We start from the raw sequence: 18,456 nt of genomic DNA on the forward strand, positions 1-18,456 counted from the left end.
GCGGGGCGGCGCTTGATGGTGGAAATGTGGCAGGGGTCACAGACCTCGCCCCCTAGAACTGGGGCAGGGGGGGATGACAAGGTTTTAGGGCTATCAGCAGCAGTGCGGGGAGGGAGGAGGGTTGGTTGGCCTGGAGCGAAGGGGCGAAGAGGGGCAGGTGAGGCTGAGAACCGGGAGGGACAGCTCAGAAGACAGTCCAGGTGGGGCCATGAGACTCACACTGCACGTTCAGCTGCACCTGGGCCTCGCGAGGGCGCACGTTGAAGCCATTATACCGAGCAGTCTGGCAGCGGTAGGTCCCGCTCATGTCGCGGCTCACGTGCTCCAGCCGCAGCTTCCCGTCGGGGGTCTCCTCCAGGGGCAGCCCCGAGGGCAGCATCGCAGCCTCCTTGTCCACGCGGGACCAGAGCACCGGCGGCCGCGGCTTGCCTCGGACCTCACACTGCAGCTCGGCGGGCGAGCCCTCCCGCACGGTCACCACGGCCCTGCCCTTGGGCACGCTGATGGTGGGAGGCACTGCGGTGGGGAGGCGCAGGGGCAGGGTTAGAGCTCCCCGCCGGCCCCAGCTTTGGGGCTTCTGCTTCCCTTCCCCTAGGCTTCCCATCCCAGGTGTCCCAAAGGATCCCTCAGGGTCTCCAAAACACAACTCACCTCCCCCCAGTCCTCTCCACCTCCTGGGGTCTCTATCTCAGGGTCTCCCAACTCAGAAAGAGATCTGAGGTCGTCCTGGCCTATGCCTTCTTTCCCTTTAGCCCAACAAAGGGAGTTCCACCTTTTAAACAGTTCTACAAAATGACCTCTTCCTTCAACTCCCTCTCTCCTGCCCACTGGATCCCATAGAGTTAAAGCTTCCATCTTGTGTTCTGGAGTGTGATCACAGATCAATAGTCTGTCCACCAACATCTTTAGCCTTCCTTCCAAAGTAATAGAATATCTGGAGTTCAGCACGGTCCACAGTGGGAATAACCACCCTGCCTTACGGCTGGCTATGGCTACGTAAATTCTGGCCAATGGGATGTGACAGGAAATAAAGGTCTTTAAAAGGAGAGGCTATGGCCCTCCTCTCCTCCTCCTTCCTGCAGGCTGGAATGCAGATTGATGGCTGCCCCTGGAACTGCCATTGTGGACAAGGTGGCACACACTACGGTTAAGGTTAACGGAAGAGCGAGACAAGATGGAGCCTGGGACCCTGAGGACTTGGTGGAACGGAGCCATTATTCCAGCCTGGACTGCTCACTTTTATGAGAAAAAGAAACATACATCTAGCTCATTTAAGTCACTAGTAGTATTTTGGGATTTTCTGTTATACACAGACAAACCTAATTCAACCCAACACATCGCCCAACTGGAGGGTCTTTTAAAGACTTCCATGGGTCCCATTCCACATCCCATCAAACAAATTAAAATGTCCTACATTAAATATAAACTGTAAATAACTTTGCAAGGCAAGCTGAGGTCCAGTTATCCAGTTAGAATAATTCATACTCTATAAACATTTATACATGTTTTGGTTTTAATTTTACAGTTTTCTCTTTGTATTTTTGGAGCCAATTAATTTATTTTTCCAGGGCTAAATTATTTCTATAGGCCCTTAAAAAGCTTCCATGCCCTAGGCATCAGGCTAATGAGCCAAATAGAAGAAATGGCCCTGTGCCCTGTTGATTTCTCTGGTTCTAAAACATCCCAGCTCCCAACTCTCCTGTGCCCCCACAGGCTAAAGGGCTGTCCTTCCTTTGAAGCTGCCCTGCCTTCAGGTTAAAGCTCCAGATCCTTGGCTCCCCAAACAAGACCCTCGTGCTCCAGCCTCTGCCACTCCCCAGACTCATCTTCCCTCTCCTATCCTGTGTCCCAGCTATGGGATCCACTTGTGAGGGACACACTCCCTAGATGCAAAGTCTTCTCCCTGCGTAGAAGTTAGGATGGAAGGGGCCTTCGAAGCCATCTGGTTCAGTGTCTCACAGAGGAGAAACTGAGGCCCAGAGAGTTAAAGAGGCTTAGTCAGAGTCAGCCAGCTCCTTAATGCAAGGGGCTAGGGGCTGGAGATGAGATTCTAGAGACTCTCTCCAAAATCCTCCTCTCCAAACTCCTGTCATTCTTAAAATATAAACCCTTCAGGGGTGGCTCTAAAGTCAGACTGCCTGGGTTTGAATACCAGGCTACACCACTTGTTTGTTAACTTAGGTGAGTTTCTTAAACTCTCTGAGCCTGTTTCTTCATCTCTAAAAACTGGTGATAAACTATCTCATAAGGTAAACCATGAAGGTGAATGAGAGAAATATGAAATCATCAGAACACAGAGTAAGCACTCAATAAATGTTAGTCATTATTTCATTGTTATTTATTATTATTGGAATAAAGACCCAAGTCCCTGCATAATCTGGCCCCCACTGACCCCTCTGCTCTCTTCCATCTCACTCCATTTTTCCAGCTGCACTTTCCTTCCTTCAGGGCTCTAGATGGCCCACATGCTTACCCACCTCGGCCTTTGCATGTGCTGATTCTTTGGCCTCCCTTGCTCTCTTCCACCTTGCAAAATCCCGCCCCTCCTTCAGATCTCAGATCAAACATTCTATCTTAGGAGACTCTTTCCTGACTCTCGTGTATCAAAGTTTGCAGTGATATATTTATTTGTGAGACTATGTGAAAAATGTTTGCCTTCCTGCTTCATTCCATGCCAGCAGAGCTTATTTTGCCCACCCCTCTGCCCCAGAGCCTACCACAATGCCTGACATTTAACAGGTGCTTAATAAATGTGTGCAGAACACCAAGTAAACACAAACGGTGTTCCCCTCACTCTGGCCTCCTTTCCCCAAGCTTCTGTGCCCACCTCCTCTCTGTGGGCCTCTCCAGCTCCCTCACACACACACCCACGCCACTTATTTGGCTGCCCACCTGTCTCAGAGGAGATGTTGACTTCGACGCTCAGGTCAGGCACTGGTGCCCCTGGGAAGGAAGCCACGCACAGGTAGGTGCCATAGTCGCTGAAGTGCAGGTCAATGAGCTCTAGGCTGCTCGTGACGGCAGGCAACTCAGGGTCATTTCGGGTCACCAGCAGCCTCTTAGACATGCGTGCTGGCTTGCCATTCTTGAACCACTGGTAGGTCACCTTCTCTTGGGGCACTGCATCCACGTGGCATGACAGCTTCAGGTCCTGGCCCAACTGTATGTTCTCACTCTCTTTGATCACATCTGGGGTGATCTGGAATGTAGCATTCTTCATGGCTATAGGTGGATGGGGAGGGAAGGGTGGCTAGGACTGGCCCAAAGCCAAGGGTCTGTGTCCTACCTCCATCCCAACCCAGTTTCTCTTCTTGAACTGACCTTCCTGGAGATTGGGGGCTACCACCCTACCCCACCCCCAAGAGAAACCATTGCTTTGCTTGGAAATTTCTCTGCTTACTTAGATGGATTTTTAAAAGTTCAAAAAAGCTGGCTGTAGAAAAGTGGGTTTAGTCATTGTTACAGCCACTGTTGACTGAACACCCACTACGTGAGAGGCACTGTTCCAAGCACTTTACATGGGTTTACTCATCTCACCCATCCCACAATCTTCGAGTGAGGCACTTTGCTGTCCCCGTTTTACAAAGGAGAGAACTGAGGCTCAGACAGTTTAAGTAACTTGCCCAAAGTAGCCAACCTTGAATTCAGACTCAGCCTGCGCTCTTAACAGCTGCACTGCTTTATTTTTATTCTTGTTTTAAACCTTGAATATGCAAAGTACACATTTTGGAAAGATGCACCAGAATGTGATAGTGCTTCTATCTAGAGAGTGGGGATGAGGGGAAATTTTAATTTGCACATTTCATCTTTTTGTACTGTTTGCTTCTTCTCAACAAGTTTGTGTGATTTTTATAATAAAAGCCTAATACAATTATTTTATGTGAAATTACATAGAACACAGAGCTTAGAAAAAAAGGGTCTAGCCCTCTTTGAAAAATCTGAATATTGTCTGACATAACTGAGAGTTAGAATTCTTCTTCTTCTGCTGCTGCTGCTTCTTCTTCTTCCTTTTTTAAGTAGGCTCCACACCCACAGTGGAGCCTAATGCAGGGCTTGAACTCATGACCCTGAGATGAAGACCTGAGCTGAGATCAAGAGTCGGATACTTAACAGACTGAGCCGCCCAGGCCCGTCTAGACAGAATGCTCAGTAGTGGGTTGTTAATTCGTCCAGACCCTGGTGCAACAGCCATGAACCAGGACTGGGCTGGGCAAAGCAGGCTATACATGACCCTAAGAGATGACTGTAAGTATTTGATGCAAACTGCAATCTCATGAACCCAGGTGTTTTGTGGGGTTTTTTTTGTTGTTTTTTTCTTTTTTCTTTTTTTTGAACCCAGGTTTTAAAGGCCAAGTGGAATTAGGTGAAGAAGAATAATTTGACAGGAGAAGTACCATCAAAGGAAAAAGTCAGCAGTGACAATCTGGTGAATGTTTTTCTTGCTCTGATTAAGTAAAAAAATCCCAGAGAGCTAGCTTCCTTTTTGTGAGAAGAGTCAGAGAGAGACTGGTTGGTGAGGGAAGAACAAAATGGAGAATCCATTTCATCAGAAGATTCTCCATTTAATCCAGAAGATTTGACTGGAGGTATACCTGACTTTCAAGGGCGAAAGAGCTACAAACAAGCCTAGATCTTTAAAATTTTCAAATAAGTAAACAATAAACAAACAACAACCTAAAGTGACTTCCAAGTCAAAAGAATTTAAAGTTTTCTCCTTAGGGGCACTGGACCACCTCAGTCAGAAGAGCATGCAACTCTTGATCTCAGGGTCATGAGTTTGAGCCCTATGGTGGGTGTAGAGATTACTTTAATAAATAAAACTTTAAAAAAAAAGTTTTCTTCTTAAAGCACAGTAGCAAAATCAAGATCATACTGAGCAGCTAATGAGGCGGAGGTTAGTAAGGAGAGTGTCAATACTTTTTGTGTCCCAAGTTTTGTTATCATTTTTACATTTAGTAATTACCTTCAGACTCACTGACATTCTTTGCTAATAAAGATTTGCATTTGAGGTATGTGCAAATTTATGTTATTTTCATTTTAATTCTGTGAAAAATGTAGAAATTATTATATAGGAAGAGAGTCAGGAAATTTCTCTTGCAGACTGGAGTGTCCACATTTAGCTTTCAGCAGCCTCAGTTTCCAGATCTAAGAAAAATGCAGGTAATCAACACCCACCCTTCCCACTTGGTCCATTGTCAGGATGACCTTTGGAAATGTGGATTCTAAATAAAACTCTATACAAATTGTAGTCCTGTGACCTGCAGGCAGACATCAGAATTGCAGGGAAATCGAAGTGCCTGGAACATGCCTTCTCAGCAAATCCCATCGAACAAGAGGAAGCAGACAGGCCTCTCTCTTGGTTCACGGGTGGTTTCTGGAGGGCAGGAGCCACCAGGCCACCTCCTGGGTCCCCCCACCCCCACCCCTCCCGACCCACGTACATCGCACCAGCAGGTTGACGGTCTTCTTGGCAGGGTTGCCCACGTTGTTGGTGGCGGTGCAGTTGTAATAGCCAGAGTCCCGTGCCTGCACTGAAGGGATGCTGAGGGTGCCACTCTGGGCCAGAGCACCCAGGGGAAGCGGGCCCGGCCCGTGGGACCACTGAAGCTGGGGTAAGGGATCACCGCCTGTCAGCAGACACTGTACGGTCACATTCTCCCCAGGATTTACCACCAGAGTTTCATTCACAGACAGCTTCAGGGCTGGTGGTGCTACGAGGACAAGGAGGTGGGGTCTTAGGGACCATGAGGCAGGGCTGGGGGAGTCGAGGGGGCAAGGGAAGCCAGGGGGTTGAGGGAGGCCTGGAGGGGAAAGGATGGGGAGAGGCAGGGAACAGGCAGGGAGCAGGCAGGGAGCAGGCAGGGAGCAGGCAGAGAGGAGGAGGGGAGATGCCTAGAGTCCTGTGTGGGCTGGGCCCTGTGTCCTAGCTGGGGAGCCGGCCCAGGAGGGCGATGGGCAGGGGAGTCCTGTACCCGTGGTGTTCGTGAGCCGGAAGGTGATGGCCTTGTCTGGGATGCCGCACACATTGCGGACAGACACCTGGCAGGTGTAGCTGGCATAGTCCTGCGGCCGCAGGTTCTTCAGCTTCAGGACCTTGGTCTCCCCCTAGGCAGCAGCAGATCACTGGGGTGAGGGGCCTGTTTGGGTCTCTAGGGATCCCACACACATTCAACCAGTGCCAGAGGCTGAAGCCAATGGCTACTTTAATTCCTATCTTTCTGGAACGCCTGGGTGGCTCAGTGATTGAGCATCTGTCTGGCTCAGGTCATGATCCTGGAGTCCCGGGATCGAGTCCCACATCAGGCTCCCCACAGGGAGCCTGCTTCTCCCTCTGCGCGCATCTCTGCCTCTCTGTCTCTCTCATGAATAAGTAAATAAAATCTTTAAAAAAATTCCTATCTTTCCAACCTCCACAGTTTATCCTCAGGGAGCCTGCACCTGGGGCGGAGACTGCAGTCTCCATACCTTGAGCTTCTCCGGATCTGATGTTGTCCTGGCACACACCAGCCAGGACCAGGCCTTGGTTTTCACACTCTGGGAAATGGAGGATTAGGAAGGAATCCTGCTCTATCTTACAACCTATACAAACATGGGGCTGGCCCGCAAGCCATGTCCACACATGGAGCTTTGGCCACCACCTGGGATAGCCACCTCTGAAAGACTTCCCTGGCAGGCAGCTTCATCACCACCTCCTGGGACTGTGGGGGACCTCAATCAATACCCCCGACTGCTGCTGTGCCTGCCCAAGAGTCCCCAGTACTCTGCTAGCCAGCAGCACACAGGGGTGACATGCCTGCCCCTGGGGGATCCTTTCCTAACTAGCAATGTTCCTGGAGGACATGTTGCCTTGGGGACTCTCCCCTCCTCACCACTGCTCCCTGACCTTTCTGTCCTGATTTCATTTGGCCCAAGTTGTCTGAAGCCCAATCAGATTGCACGCTTCCAACATCAGAGCAGAATTATTGGCATCAGGGCAGCCCCTGGAACCCCTTAGATCATGGGGCCTCGTCAACTACGTCTCCCTCCCTTGTTGGGTGCAGAAGGAAGAGTGCAGGGCGAGCCATGAGGAGACCAGGCCGGCTGCTTTCTGTTCTGACCTGGGTATAGAGGGGCTCATAGATGTCGACCCCATTGTCCTGGCTGTGAGATAGGGTGTCGGAACCCCGCTTCCAGATGAAGCGGGCCGGCGGGTTGGAGTTGACAGTACAGCGCAGGAACACCGTCTTCTCCTGGTAGAAGTTGCCTCGAACATCGCTCACCGTCTGGTGGACCGTCAGCACGGGCTCGTCCAGGTCTGCAAGGACACAGCCCCAGGGGAGTCATGGCCAGGTGACCGCCAGGTGGAGGGCTTGGTCTTCTGGCAGCCCCCAAGGAAAGCTAAGCCACCCTCAAGGGATGCTTCCAGAAAGCCAGATGCTCTCCCAGCCCACAAACTCGACCAACCTGTTGGAGGCAGGAGAATGGACCTAATGGTTTCCCAGCTGTTCCTCCCCCAGCCCTGCATGGGGGTGTCTGTCTTTATCCTCCCATCATGGGATGGAGGAAGCAGCTGCAGATTGGAAATCAGGACACTGGTTCAAATCCCAGGTTAGCTGTTAATTTGCAGTGTGACCTGCCTAAGTCACTTCTCTTTCTGGGCGTTTCGTCATGGGTCATGCAAATACCACTTTCTTTTTAATACCAATGCCCAGCAGAGCTCACTGATGGTGTCAGAAGTCAGAATGATTGCCTCTAAGGAGATTATTGACTGGGAGGGAGCATGAAGGAACTTTCTGGGGTCCGGGAAATGCTCTTGAACTGGATGGTGTTTACACATGCATAGACATAAGAATTCATGGAACTGTACATTTAAGATTGGTGCACTCTACTGGATGTAGGTTAATCCTCAACAACAAAAAAGAATTTAAGGGATCCCTGGGTGGCGCAGCGGTTTAGCGCCTGCCTTTGGCCCAGGGCGCGATCCTGGAGACCCGGGATCGAATCCCACGTCGGGCTCCCTGTGTATGGAGCCTGCTTCTCCCTCTGCCTATGTCTCTGCCTCTCTCTCTCTCTCTCTCTGTGACTATCATAAATAAATAAATAATTTAAAAAAAAAAGAATTTAAGAAAAAATCCTGATGCTGGGTTCCATGCCCAATTACATCAGAATCTCTGGAAGTGGGACCCAGGCATCAATAGTTTCTTCTAAAGATCCCCTAGACCTTCTAATGAAGAGTCGGCATTGTGAAACAAAGGCACCAACATTCCACAGCCTAACATTCTATGGCAGGTGTTCCAGCATCCCATCATTCTGTCCTCACACAGCCCACTTGGACAGAAGTCATATCAAAGACCATGATGGGTAGAGGTGGGGCACTGGTGACATCCAGGCCATGCCTGCCAGCCCCTTCCAGAGCCAATAACGCAAGAAATGATCCTCAGCCCCAGGGTTTGGCAGGCCCTTAGGTGACTGATGGGGGACAGAAGGGTCTGAGGTTCCATTGCTCACCACTTGGGGGTCTCACTTGGTGGGGTGTGGGACATATTTAATGAATAGGTTCATTGTGGACATTAAGATGGTGCCAGACAGGCTGCTTGGCTTGGCCCTATGGCTTCTGGGTAACTAGTGTCAGCCTGAGTGGGCACAGAGGCAGGTGGCAAGCAGTGAAATAGCCTCTTGGGGTTAAGTGGGTGACCTCCATGGCAGGCAGGTAGGGACTAGGGGCTTCCCATTCAACCAGCAGCAAGGGCTAAGGGGTGCTTGGTCCTGTAGGTGCCCCCTTGGTGGGGGCAGGGAAGTTGCAGAGCTCCCCCTCGGACAGAAGCAAGAGACATGAGAGACTGTGGGAAGGGCATGGGCCAGAGTCAAGAGAACCTTTGTGGGCAAACAAGTCACAAACCTCCCCCCACTTCCATTTCATCTGTGAAAGGAGTAGAGTATAATCCAAACTATCCCGCCCTCTCTGATCACTTTGGAGAGCTGTGCAAGGTTCCTATGGGTTAGGGAGGGACACGTGTGAATGGTATAGGGGGACACACATCGGAGGAACAGTGGTCCGGGAGAGATGGGGTCTCTACTGCCTTCTTCCACCGAAGTGTCTCTTCTCCAGCCTCCTTCCCGACCCCCGCCTTCCCAGCCCGCCCCCGGGGCACCCCGGCCCGCACTCACACTGCACGTCCACGCGGATGGACTTGATGGCGGGCACGCCCACGCCGTTCTCTGCCTTGCAGTAGTAGCGGCCGCCCTGCGTGCGCGCGATGCGCTCGATGCGCAGCGTCTCGTTGAACACGGACGTCTCCTGGAACTTGTCCGAGGCGCTGCCCGCCGTCTTGGTCCAACGCACCTGGGCCCGCAGGGCGGGGCAGGGCGAGCGGGTCAGGGAGGGGAGCGTGCTCCGGGCTGAAGGTCATGCAACGGGGCCTCTTCCCCCCGCACCCCACTCTTCTCCCCGCGTGCCCGTGGGGCCCACCCCAGCCTGGGAAACTAATTCCCCCCAGGGAAATGCACGGATAGGGTAGGAGGATGCTTCAGCAAAGAGCCTGGGAAACCGGGGGTCAGAGGAAGGAGGCTTTAAATCAGGCAGTATAGTGCAGTGGTTAAGAGCATGGACTGGGGCGAGTTGCCCCACCTTTCCTGCCTCCCTTTCCGCATTGGGAAAACAGAGAATACTACCTGGCCTAGGGCTTCTGGGAGGATTAAATGTGCCTTAGTGCCTGTATGGCTAAGAATTTGATAAAAAAATTTTAGTGGCCTTGGGTAGGCCACTGTCTCCCAGCTTTAGACTTGTCATCTGCGAAAGAGGTCTCCGTGGTAGCCAGCCTCCAAGATGGTCCCTAGCTTCTGGTCCTTTTCTGTGGTGCCCTCCCACTCTGTACCGCAGATGGGCTGTGTGCCCAATATAACACAGCGGGCATGACGGTATGTCACTGCCAAGATCAGGTTTGTTTTTTTTTTTTAATTTTTATTTATTTATGTATGATAGTCACAGAGAGAGAGAGAGAGAGAGAGAGAGAGAGAGAGAGGCAGAGACACACAGGCAGAGGGAGAAGCAGGCTCCATGCACCGGGAGCCCGATGTGGGATTCGATCCCGGGTCTCCAGGATCGCGCCCTGGGCCAAAGGCAGGCGCTAAACCACTGCGCCACCCAGGGATCCCCAAGATCAGGTTTTGAAGGACTGTGATTTCCACCTTGGGGAAAGCCATCCGGCTGTCATGAGCAGCCCTCCGGAGGGAGGGGTCCACGGGGGAAGAATGGAAACCTCCAGGTCTACAGCCACAGGAGGTAGCCTGCAAGTGGTCCCCAGTCAGTTCTCAAATGGCTTCAGCCTCCTAAGAGACCATGCATGAGCCAGAACCAGTCAACAAAGCTGCTCCTGGATTCTGGTTCCATAGGAACTGTGAGACAATAAGTGTGTGTTGTTCTGAGTTTCTTGAGTTTTAGAGTATTTGTTATGCAGCACTAGATAACTATAACTATTACATAGCACAATACTCGCTTTGCAAAGAGGTTTAGAAACAAAGTGTGTAAAGCACCTAAGTGTAGCCCCTGGTATGTATTAGTCACTCAACAAATTTCCATTATTATCAACACTGCCCTAGACTGTGGGAAATGATCAAGGATCACACAAGAAACTGGAGCTACTACTCAGGGTAGGAGAGGTTTAAGAAAAATTGATCATTTCCAGGTGATTAAGTCTTGAGGATTGGAGGACAGGGTAAGGAAGCTTTCATATTAAAGTTGGGGGGTGGGGATTGCTTATCACTGAGATGGGGCAAGGCCCCGATCCCAGTGAAGAGGTCAGGCCATAGTCCATAAAAACAACAAGGCTGGGGAGAAGGATGGCGAGAGGATGATGGTAGCAACATTATGGCCTGCAGTGGCCACTCTCTGCATGAGAAACTTGCCCTTCTCCCACTTCAGAGAGAAACCAAGGCCATGAAAATATTTTTTCTTTTGTATTTGACATTTTGCAGGTTTCCTGTGATTTATCTAGATGGGGTGTGTTTATAAACTGCTTTGGATTTGTTTTACTTTATCCATCTGAGGGTTTGTACCTTTCTTCAATTCCACAAAATTCTCAGCTTTTATCTCTTTAGATGTTGCCTTCTCTCAGTTTTCTCTAGTCCATCCTAAGTTAATGTTGTAGCTTGTCATTCTATCCTCCATGTCTCCTAACTTTCTTTTCACATTTTCCAGTCTCTTTGTCTTCCCTGGACTGCATTGTAGCTGGTTTTCTCAGATCTGTCATCCAATTCATTAATTTTCTCTTTAGCTAACTCTATGGTATGGAGGCCAAATTTTTCAAAAGACTGTTGGATTTTTATTTCTAGGATTGCTATTTGGTTTCCCCCCATATCTGAAGGATCAGGCTGTATAATCTCCTGACTTGTGGACTGTATGCCTTTCATTATCTCTTTAAACACTTTAAATATACTTATTTTCAAGATCCTTTCAAATTGCTCTGTTATCAGGACACCTGGGTGGCTCACTGGTTGAGAGTCTGCCTTTGGCTCAGGTCATGATCCTGGGGTCCTGGGATCAAGTCCCACATCAGGCTCCTGCAGGGAGCCTACTTCTCCCTCTGCCTATGTCTCTGCCTCTCTCTGTGTGTCTATCATGAATGAATGAATGAATGAACGAACGAACAAAAGAACAAATTGCTCTGTTATCTCTGTTTCCTTTTATGTGAGAGATTATTCAATTCAATCATTTGAGTGTCTGGGCTGGCCCTCCAGACATTGTATTTTTAAATGTGTTTTAAAATTTTACTCCACAGGCTTGTATTCTGTGGGACTTTTCTTCCACAGAAATTTCTGTGGGAAAAAGAAAGAAAGAAAGAAAGAAAGAAATTTCTGTGGGCCCTCACAGGCCTGTCTGTGGTGTAGCTTTATGGTTGCCTATGCCCAAGACACAAAGGTTCACAGGTTCCAACTAGTTTTATATTAGTTTCTCAGCTTCAGGTTTCCTCACCACTGCAACAGTAAGACACAGCCTAAAGGTTGTGCTCCTTCACAGGTGACTGTTCATATGCTCATCCTGAAGTGGAGTTGGCCCCCTGCTATGACTCTGGGATGTGGAATGGAGAACTTCTCGTCCCCATCCACAGGGGGCACTCTTGTGTTTCCTGCTTTAGGTAGAGTGTCTATGTCTAGCCTCCAACCACAGATGGACCTGTGGCCTCAACTCATACCCCCCACCCCGTGTGTATTAATACTACTATCCCTGAGGTGAGTATGTAGTTCAAGCCCCTCCAAGGACCAGGTCCTTCACCTTCTGCTCACTGCCATGGCTACAGATTCTTTCTTCATTCTGGCCCTCAAGAGTCCTTTGATCTTGCTATTTGTTTAGAGTGGGGAATTCCATGCCTGCTCAGTCCCCTATCCTGACTTCAAAGTGGACCATGAGATGCTAATTCCTTGTGACTCTGCTAGATTGGATGTTCTGTGACAATAGGAACTGTATCTTCAGGGCCCATCACGGGGCTGGGCTCACAACAGGTGCTCAAGAAATATTTGTTTAATGACATAAGCAAGGAGATAGACAGCATTCCAGGAGAGGTGAGCAGCAGTGGCTAATGCAGGAATGAACAGGGCGTACTCGGGCAAGTGTGACTGGAGCACAGGGTATGAAGAGGGTGGCAGTGGAGGTGCGACAAGGAAGGCAGGTGGGGCCAGACTGGGTGGGGGATGGAGGGCTCTTCACTTCTACCCCTAGCAGCCTAAACTGGGTCTGGTAGGTAATAGGTAAACCATCAAAGGATTTTGAGCAGGGGAATGATATGAGAGAGGAGGTTTGAAGATGGTGATTTTGGGAGCAGGGTACAGAAGTGAATCAAGGGAGAGATATCAAACATAGGGGGCCAGTTAGTCTACTGCAGTGGTCCAAGGGATAGGACTAAAGGTCTGACCCACAGTGGTAATGAGGAAGAGAAACAGAAGACCCATGCAAGAGACATAAAGACAGAAGCCTCAGAGGCTGGCTAGAGGTGGGGAATGAGATGGCACAGAGCCAAATTTTAGCCCAAGGGTTTGAGCCTAGGTAGCAGGAAGGATAATGAAATCGTGGATGCAAGTAGAAAAAAGAGTGTGTGTGTGCACACGCTGAGCCACAGTCACAAACAACATAAATGCGATGCACAAGGGGACACACACAGATGGCCAGTACAGCCTTAGGGAGAGATGGCCCAGCTGCCTCCCTGGTGTTAGGGAGGACCATCCTGATGTCACACCTGATGCATATAACAATGTGAAGATTGGCAGCATTGTCATCGCTTCGAAACAAAACTCTGAGAAGAAGCAAGCAGTGATAATGGTTTTAGGTTGAGTCCTTAGTGACTTCCTTATCATTTGCTTATCTCCAGGCCAAACCTACCAAAGCCATCCTTGTGCCCAAAATTATCCCAAAAAACTATTTTGCATTTATTATCCTCCTTAGATCCAGTGAAAAATTTTCTGCTGCTCTTAAATGCCACAGCAGCTCACCAGCAAATTCCACCCATCCTTCCAGCCCACCTCCTGTCTCTTCTCCTCAGCTTCGGTGATAACTGGCCAACCGTTCTGACTGAACATATCCTTGATCTGTGACTAAATTTACCTGGCATTTCCAGATACTCATCTTCTGTGGCTTTCTAACTGCTCTCAGTCTTTAAACCTTGAGAATGTGGGGCTTGCCTACCTGAAGCCTCCTGAAGAGGAGATCGCATCATCCTACGTTGTGGGTAACTCCTGGAGCCCTCAACCCAAAGACAGGGACACTGGGAGGAAGTGTGCAAAGCTACAGAGAACACTGGTTCTGGATTCAAAATCTGCCTCCACCCTCACAGGAGCTGTGTGATCGTGGGAGTTTACTCAGCCTCCCTGAGCCTTGATTTTCTCAGCTGTGACATGGAAGCCCTAATGTCTTCCCCACAGCATGGCCCTGAGGCTCCCGAGAGAAGACACTGGAGGGAGCACCTCGCACAGTGTCAGCTGCCCTCAAACGGAGGTTGAAGGTTGAAGGTGCATCTGAGGAAGTGTCTGCTCAGCAGATACAACAGGAATAAAGTGGAATTGAACAGCTGACATTTCATTTTTCCCCTCAGCCGTCAATGTTTTCAGCTGAATAAGCTCACGGCCTCCAGCCCTTCCCCACAGAGTTCATTTTCCAGCTATTTCCCAGACACGGGCTTCAGTCTCGTGTTTACTTGCCCACTTCCTCTGCCTCTGGTCCCCGGCTCCTGCTGCCTCATCCGCAGCTCTGATCCCAGGGCGGGGCGGCGGGTGAGGAGGTGAAGCCACGGAGGGGCTTACCTGGGGCCGTGGGTGCCCGGTGACAAGGCACTGCAGCATGAGGGTGTCCCCCTCCCGGATGGTGTAGACACGCTCACTGATGTTATCCTCCTTCACGACACATGCCTGGCCTGCGTGGACAATCTGAGCCTGGGCGGGAGCTGGCCGGAGAGGGGGCAGGTTTAGGCAAGAGGCACCAAGGCCTGAGGGAGGTCTAGGGCACCCTCTTCTGAGTATGTTAGCAGGAGGCATCAGCCCAGACCTCCCCAGGCCATTCCTTAGAGGCCTCACCTGTTGAGCTCTGGAAAGGAGACTCCCAGGGCCCCAGGCCAGAGTCAAGGACTCAGGAAGGGGGCAATTCCAACTCATCCCACTCTCGTTGCAAGAGATCTGTGCTTTCAATGAGCTGATGAGTCTGAGGGACTTGGGATCCATACAGACTGGTTATCATCACTGAGTGAGCATCCCTGCCTTCGCAGCCCCCAGAGTGGAAGCTGCTGGTGCTCCTCCCAGCTCCCCAGACACTCCAGGTGCATCCGTTCCCCAGCTGCTATGAGGGCTAGCTGCTAGCTCACCTTGCCTGGGATTGCCTTTCGCCAATGGCAGCTGCCTGGGCCAGATATGCCCACAAGATCACCCCTCTGCCCAACACACACACACACACACACACACACACACACACACACACACACAGTCGGTGACTAACAATCCCTTCCCTGCCCCACCCCATCTCCTGGTGAGATGGCACAGCTAACGCCACTGAGCCACATTTTTGCCTGGCTCCCTCCTCTTCCAGTTTCTCCCGAGAGCACTTTCTCAGCAAATCACTTGCCTAAATTGCACCCCCTCAACCATCCCAGGCTTTCCTTTTAGAGAGCTTGACAGAGATTTCTCCCAGCCCCACAGACTGTTCATCCCCCTCACCCAAAGGCCTGCTACTCTTCCCTCATCGCTCCCTGAGCCTAGCCCAACATCTTCAAGGGAAAAAGGCTCTTTTCCAGGGGCCTGGAAGCTCCTCTTGACCTTTCTCACAGTAACCGGGGCTGGGGGGGCAGAGTTAGTATGTGGCTGGGACACCCAATGGGAAAAGCATACAGCCCCTCCCTGAGTGCTTAGCTCCCAGCCCAGCAATGGTGGGGCTCTGGAGAGGATGGCAAGGCCCCTGTCTGCTCCCAGCTGAGGGTGGAGAAAGTGGAGGTGGGAGGGCTAATCCAGGGCACCAGGGGCTCAAGGGAGTGAAAAGAGTCCTGCCCTAAAGAGATGCACAAAGGTGAGATAAAACCTGTACATAAAATGTGTAGCTTCCTCCAGGAAGCATCCCATGACTGGCCTGCGCCCTCCCTCCTTCTGTACCCGGTCACTCTCCCAGTGCGACTACAGAACATCAATCTGTGTGTCTGCCAGATTCGGGGTTCTTGTCTTTCTGTGTACCTTTCTTTCACCTTTTATCCCCAGCACAAGGCCTTTGAATATAGTGGGCACTCAGTGAACCCTAAATGAATGAATTTACAAGAATATCCCATAGTGATGTTGCTGAGTGTTGTAAAGAGGTATAGAAGGCCCTAGGAGGTCAGAGAGAGGGAGAGAGAGCTCTGTCTGCCAGAGGAAGAATCACAGAAGGCTCCATGGAAGAGGCGGCTTTCTCACCAGTCCTCAGAGAATCGGGGAGCTTTGTGCTGGTTCCCAGAGTGGAGTCCTACATAATATATATTACCTGGAATAAGCCATGAGTCGTCTTTGGACCTTTGTTTTCTCATCTCTAAAACAGAGAGCATGCTGCCAGCCCTGAGAATTCACGAGGGTGGGTGTGACAGTAACACAGGCTAACTGAGAAATGCTGATTAGACTCTAATGTGTTCTACAGTTGCCACAAGTAGCGCCTTAACAGAGTTTCTCCAACCCGCATTGATGGGGCAGTCATGAACCAGTTATAGAGGTGAGTCCACAGAGGTAGCCAGGCTGTAAGTCAAAAAGCTGTGGGGCAGAAATTGAGGCCACATGGGCCCTGTTTAACCACGAGAGTCTCTACAAACAGCAGCAGGTTCTGCAAACAGTGGCAGCTTCCACCAGCCCGGAGTCTTGAGTATCCAGACAATCGTCCTGCCTGCCTGGCTGCCATAGAGGAGTAAACCTAGGCTAGCTGTCAGGAAACAAGCTATGCAACCTTGGGCAAGTCAGACCTCATGGGCCTTAGTTTCCCCTCCTAAAGCAGAGGAGTAGATTAGATGACCTCTGAGATCCTTCTCAGCTCACACTTTCTATAAATTTTATAATCAGTGCATAGTGCACATATAAGATGCAACCTCGAATCTGGGAAATGGGTCTGAAACTGTCACCCCCTGCAGTGAAAATGCATGAACATCACCACACCATGGAAGAGAGAGCCATTTGTGGCCAAGGGCCCCAGGAAATCTCATCAGGAAACAGCCCATCAATGCATGACATGCATGCCAGTTGCTGATAAGACCAGAAGGTCGCATGAATGTCTATAAGAGGCCTGGGGTGCCTCTCCACAAGGAAGACATTGATTTAACAGGCTCCAGTGGAAGATAAGCTGTAATCTTGGACACTGTGGCTTGTCTGTAGCCAGGCAGTGTTGTAACAGAAGGTTTGGTGACTGATAGGGAATACTGAAAAGGAGCTGGAGAGCTGGACTTTCTCAGGGTCTGGATAGCAAAGGCCAGAAAACACAGAGCCTGGCCAGCAAACACAGGGCCTCTGGCCACCTGCCACGTTTCCTCACTGGAGACGAGGCATCATGGATGATGATATCATTAAGATGACCTAACTCCCTTTGATGACATTAACTATTAAGAATATCAAACTCTAAAATGATAGAACCACTTCGGAAGAGATTTTGGCAATACCTGCTCCAGCTAGACGAGGGTAAACCCCATGACATAGCAATTCCCCTCCTGGGTAGTACCCAACAGAAATGAGTGGTAAAACAACCAAACAATAGGTCCAACAATATTCATAGCAGCTTTACTCATTATAGCTAAAAATGAGAAACCACCCCTATATCCATCAAGACTAGCATGGGTAAATAAATTCTGGTATAATTATACAATGGGATATTACACAAAAGTAAAAAAAAAAAAATCCTGATAGATACAGTGACACTGTTGAATGTCACATGGACAATCTGAGTGGAAGAACCCAGACACGAAAGCGCAAATAGCATATGATTTCATGTATCTGAAATTCAAAACTGGAAAAATCCAATTTAAAGTAACAGTGGTTGCCCTTGGGTGGAGACAGGGATTAATTACTGGGAAGGGCACACAAGAAGTTTCTGGAGAGAAGGCGGGATCCCATCTAGTGGGATGGAAATGCTTACATCTTAATCTGAGCAATGCTTATATGAGCGGACATATATGTAAAAATGCATCGAGTTGTTTGCTTAAGCTTCTACTGTACCTAAGTTACGTTTCAATTTTTTAAAAATTTCCCCTTAAGTTTTTCCAGTTTCTTTGGTTGACACTAACCTTTCCAACTACCCATTCCCTTTACTCTGATTCCTATTTGATGAGCTGCTTCCCATGGCTGACTTTTTTCGAGGTACTTTTCCCTCTGGAGCAAGTGGTACCCAGGCCCTCTTGGCCTTGGCATTTCCATTTGCTCGTGGTCTCCCCCTGAGCTTTGTTAACATGAATCAACCTCCACCCCCCATCTGCTCACTCCTGGAATGGCCATAACCGTGTTTTGGACCTTGACCCACGTCACAGGTCCCCAAAGGCTCTGTCCCACTTAGCCTCGGCCTCTGGCTCACACACCCTCAGAAGGCACTGCCAGCAGCAGCATCTTCTGTTCCAGAGGCAATCAGGCCAGAGGCATCATGACATCATCATCCCTTCATTCAGTCTGTCAAACAACAAATGCTTTGAGCTGGCTGCTATATGGGTGCTGGAGAGACTACCAGGAAAAGCAAACAATGAAGGAGAACTGTCATAGCGAACAAGGGAACAGAAATGAGCAGGATGGTCAAGTGTTGTAAATGCTAAGACTACTCTAAAACAGGGGATGCGTCAAGGAACAGTGAGCAGAGGAGAGATATGCTCTAGAGAAATGGGAAAAGCGGACAATCTGGGACTAATTCCTGGCTCTGCTAGCTGGGTGGCATTAGGCAAATTACTTAACCTCCCTCTCTGAGCCTCAGGCTTTCCATTTATAAAATGGGAACAATAACGCCTTCTCCCAGGGCTGGCA

The 18,456-nt window shown here is 50.0% G+C and overlaps 1 protein-coding gene across 1 annotated transcript in view; it reads right to left on the minus strand.

Moving 5' to 3' along the window:
* MDGA1 (MAM domain containing glycosylphosphatidylinositol anchor 1) overlaps positions 1-18,456 on the minus strand; it is a 61,027-nt gene that overhangs the window by 16,664 nt on the left and 25,907 nt on the right. Inside the window, exons 2-8 of the mRNA XM_025990849.2 lie at positions 14,269-14,408; positions 9,148-9,322; positions 7,098-7,294; positions 5,973-6,105; positions 5,442-5,711; positions 2,893-3,222; positions 220-516 (exon numbers count right to left, since the gene is read on the minus strand). Of these exons, the coding sequence (XP_025846634.1) occupies positions 220-516; positions 2,893-3,222; positions 5,442-5,711; positions 5,973-6,105; positions 7,098-7,294; positions 9,148-9,322; positions 14,269-14,408 (1,542 nt within the window). The remainder of the gene's footprint in view (positions 1-219; positions 517-2,892; positions 3,223-5,441; positions 5,712-5,972; positions 6,106-7,097; positions 7,295-9,147; positions 9,323-14,268; positions 14,409-18,456) is intronic.

The sequence above is a fragment of the Vulpes vulpes genome, chromosome 1, assembly GCF_048418805.1.
Source record: "Vulpes vulpes isolate BD-2025 chromosome 1, VulVul3, whole genome shotgun sequence".
Classification (NCBI taxonomy): Eukaryota; Metazoa; Chordata; class Mammalia; order Carnivora; family Canidae; genus Vulpes; species Vulpes vulpes.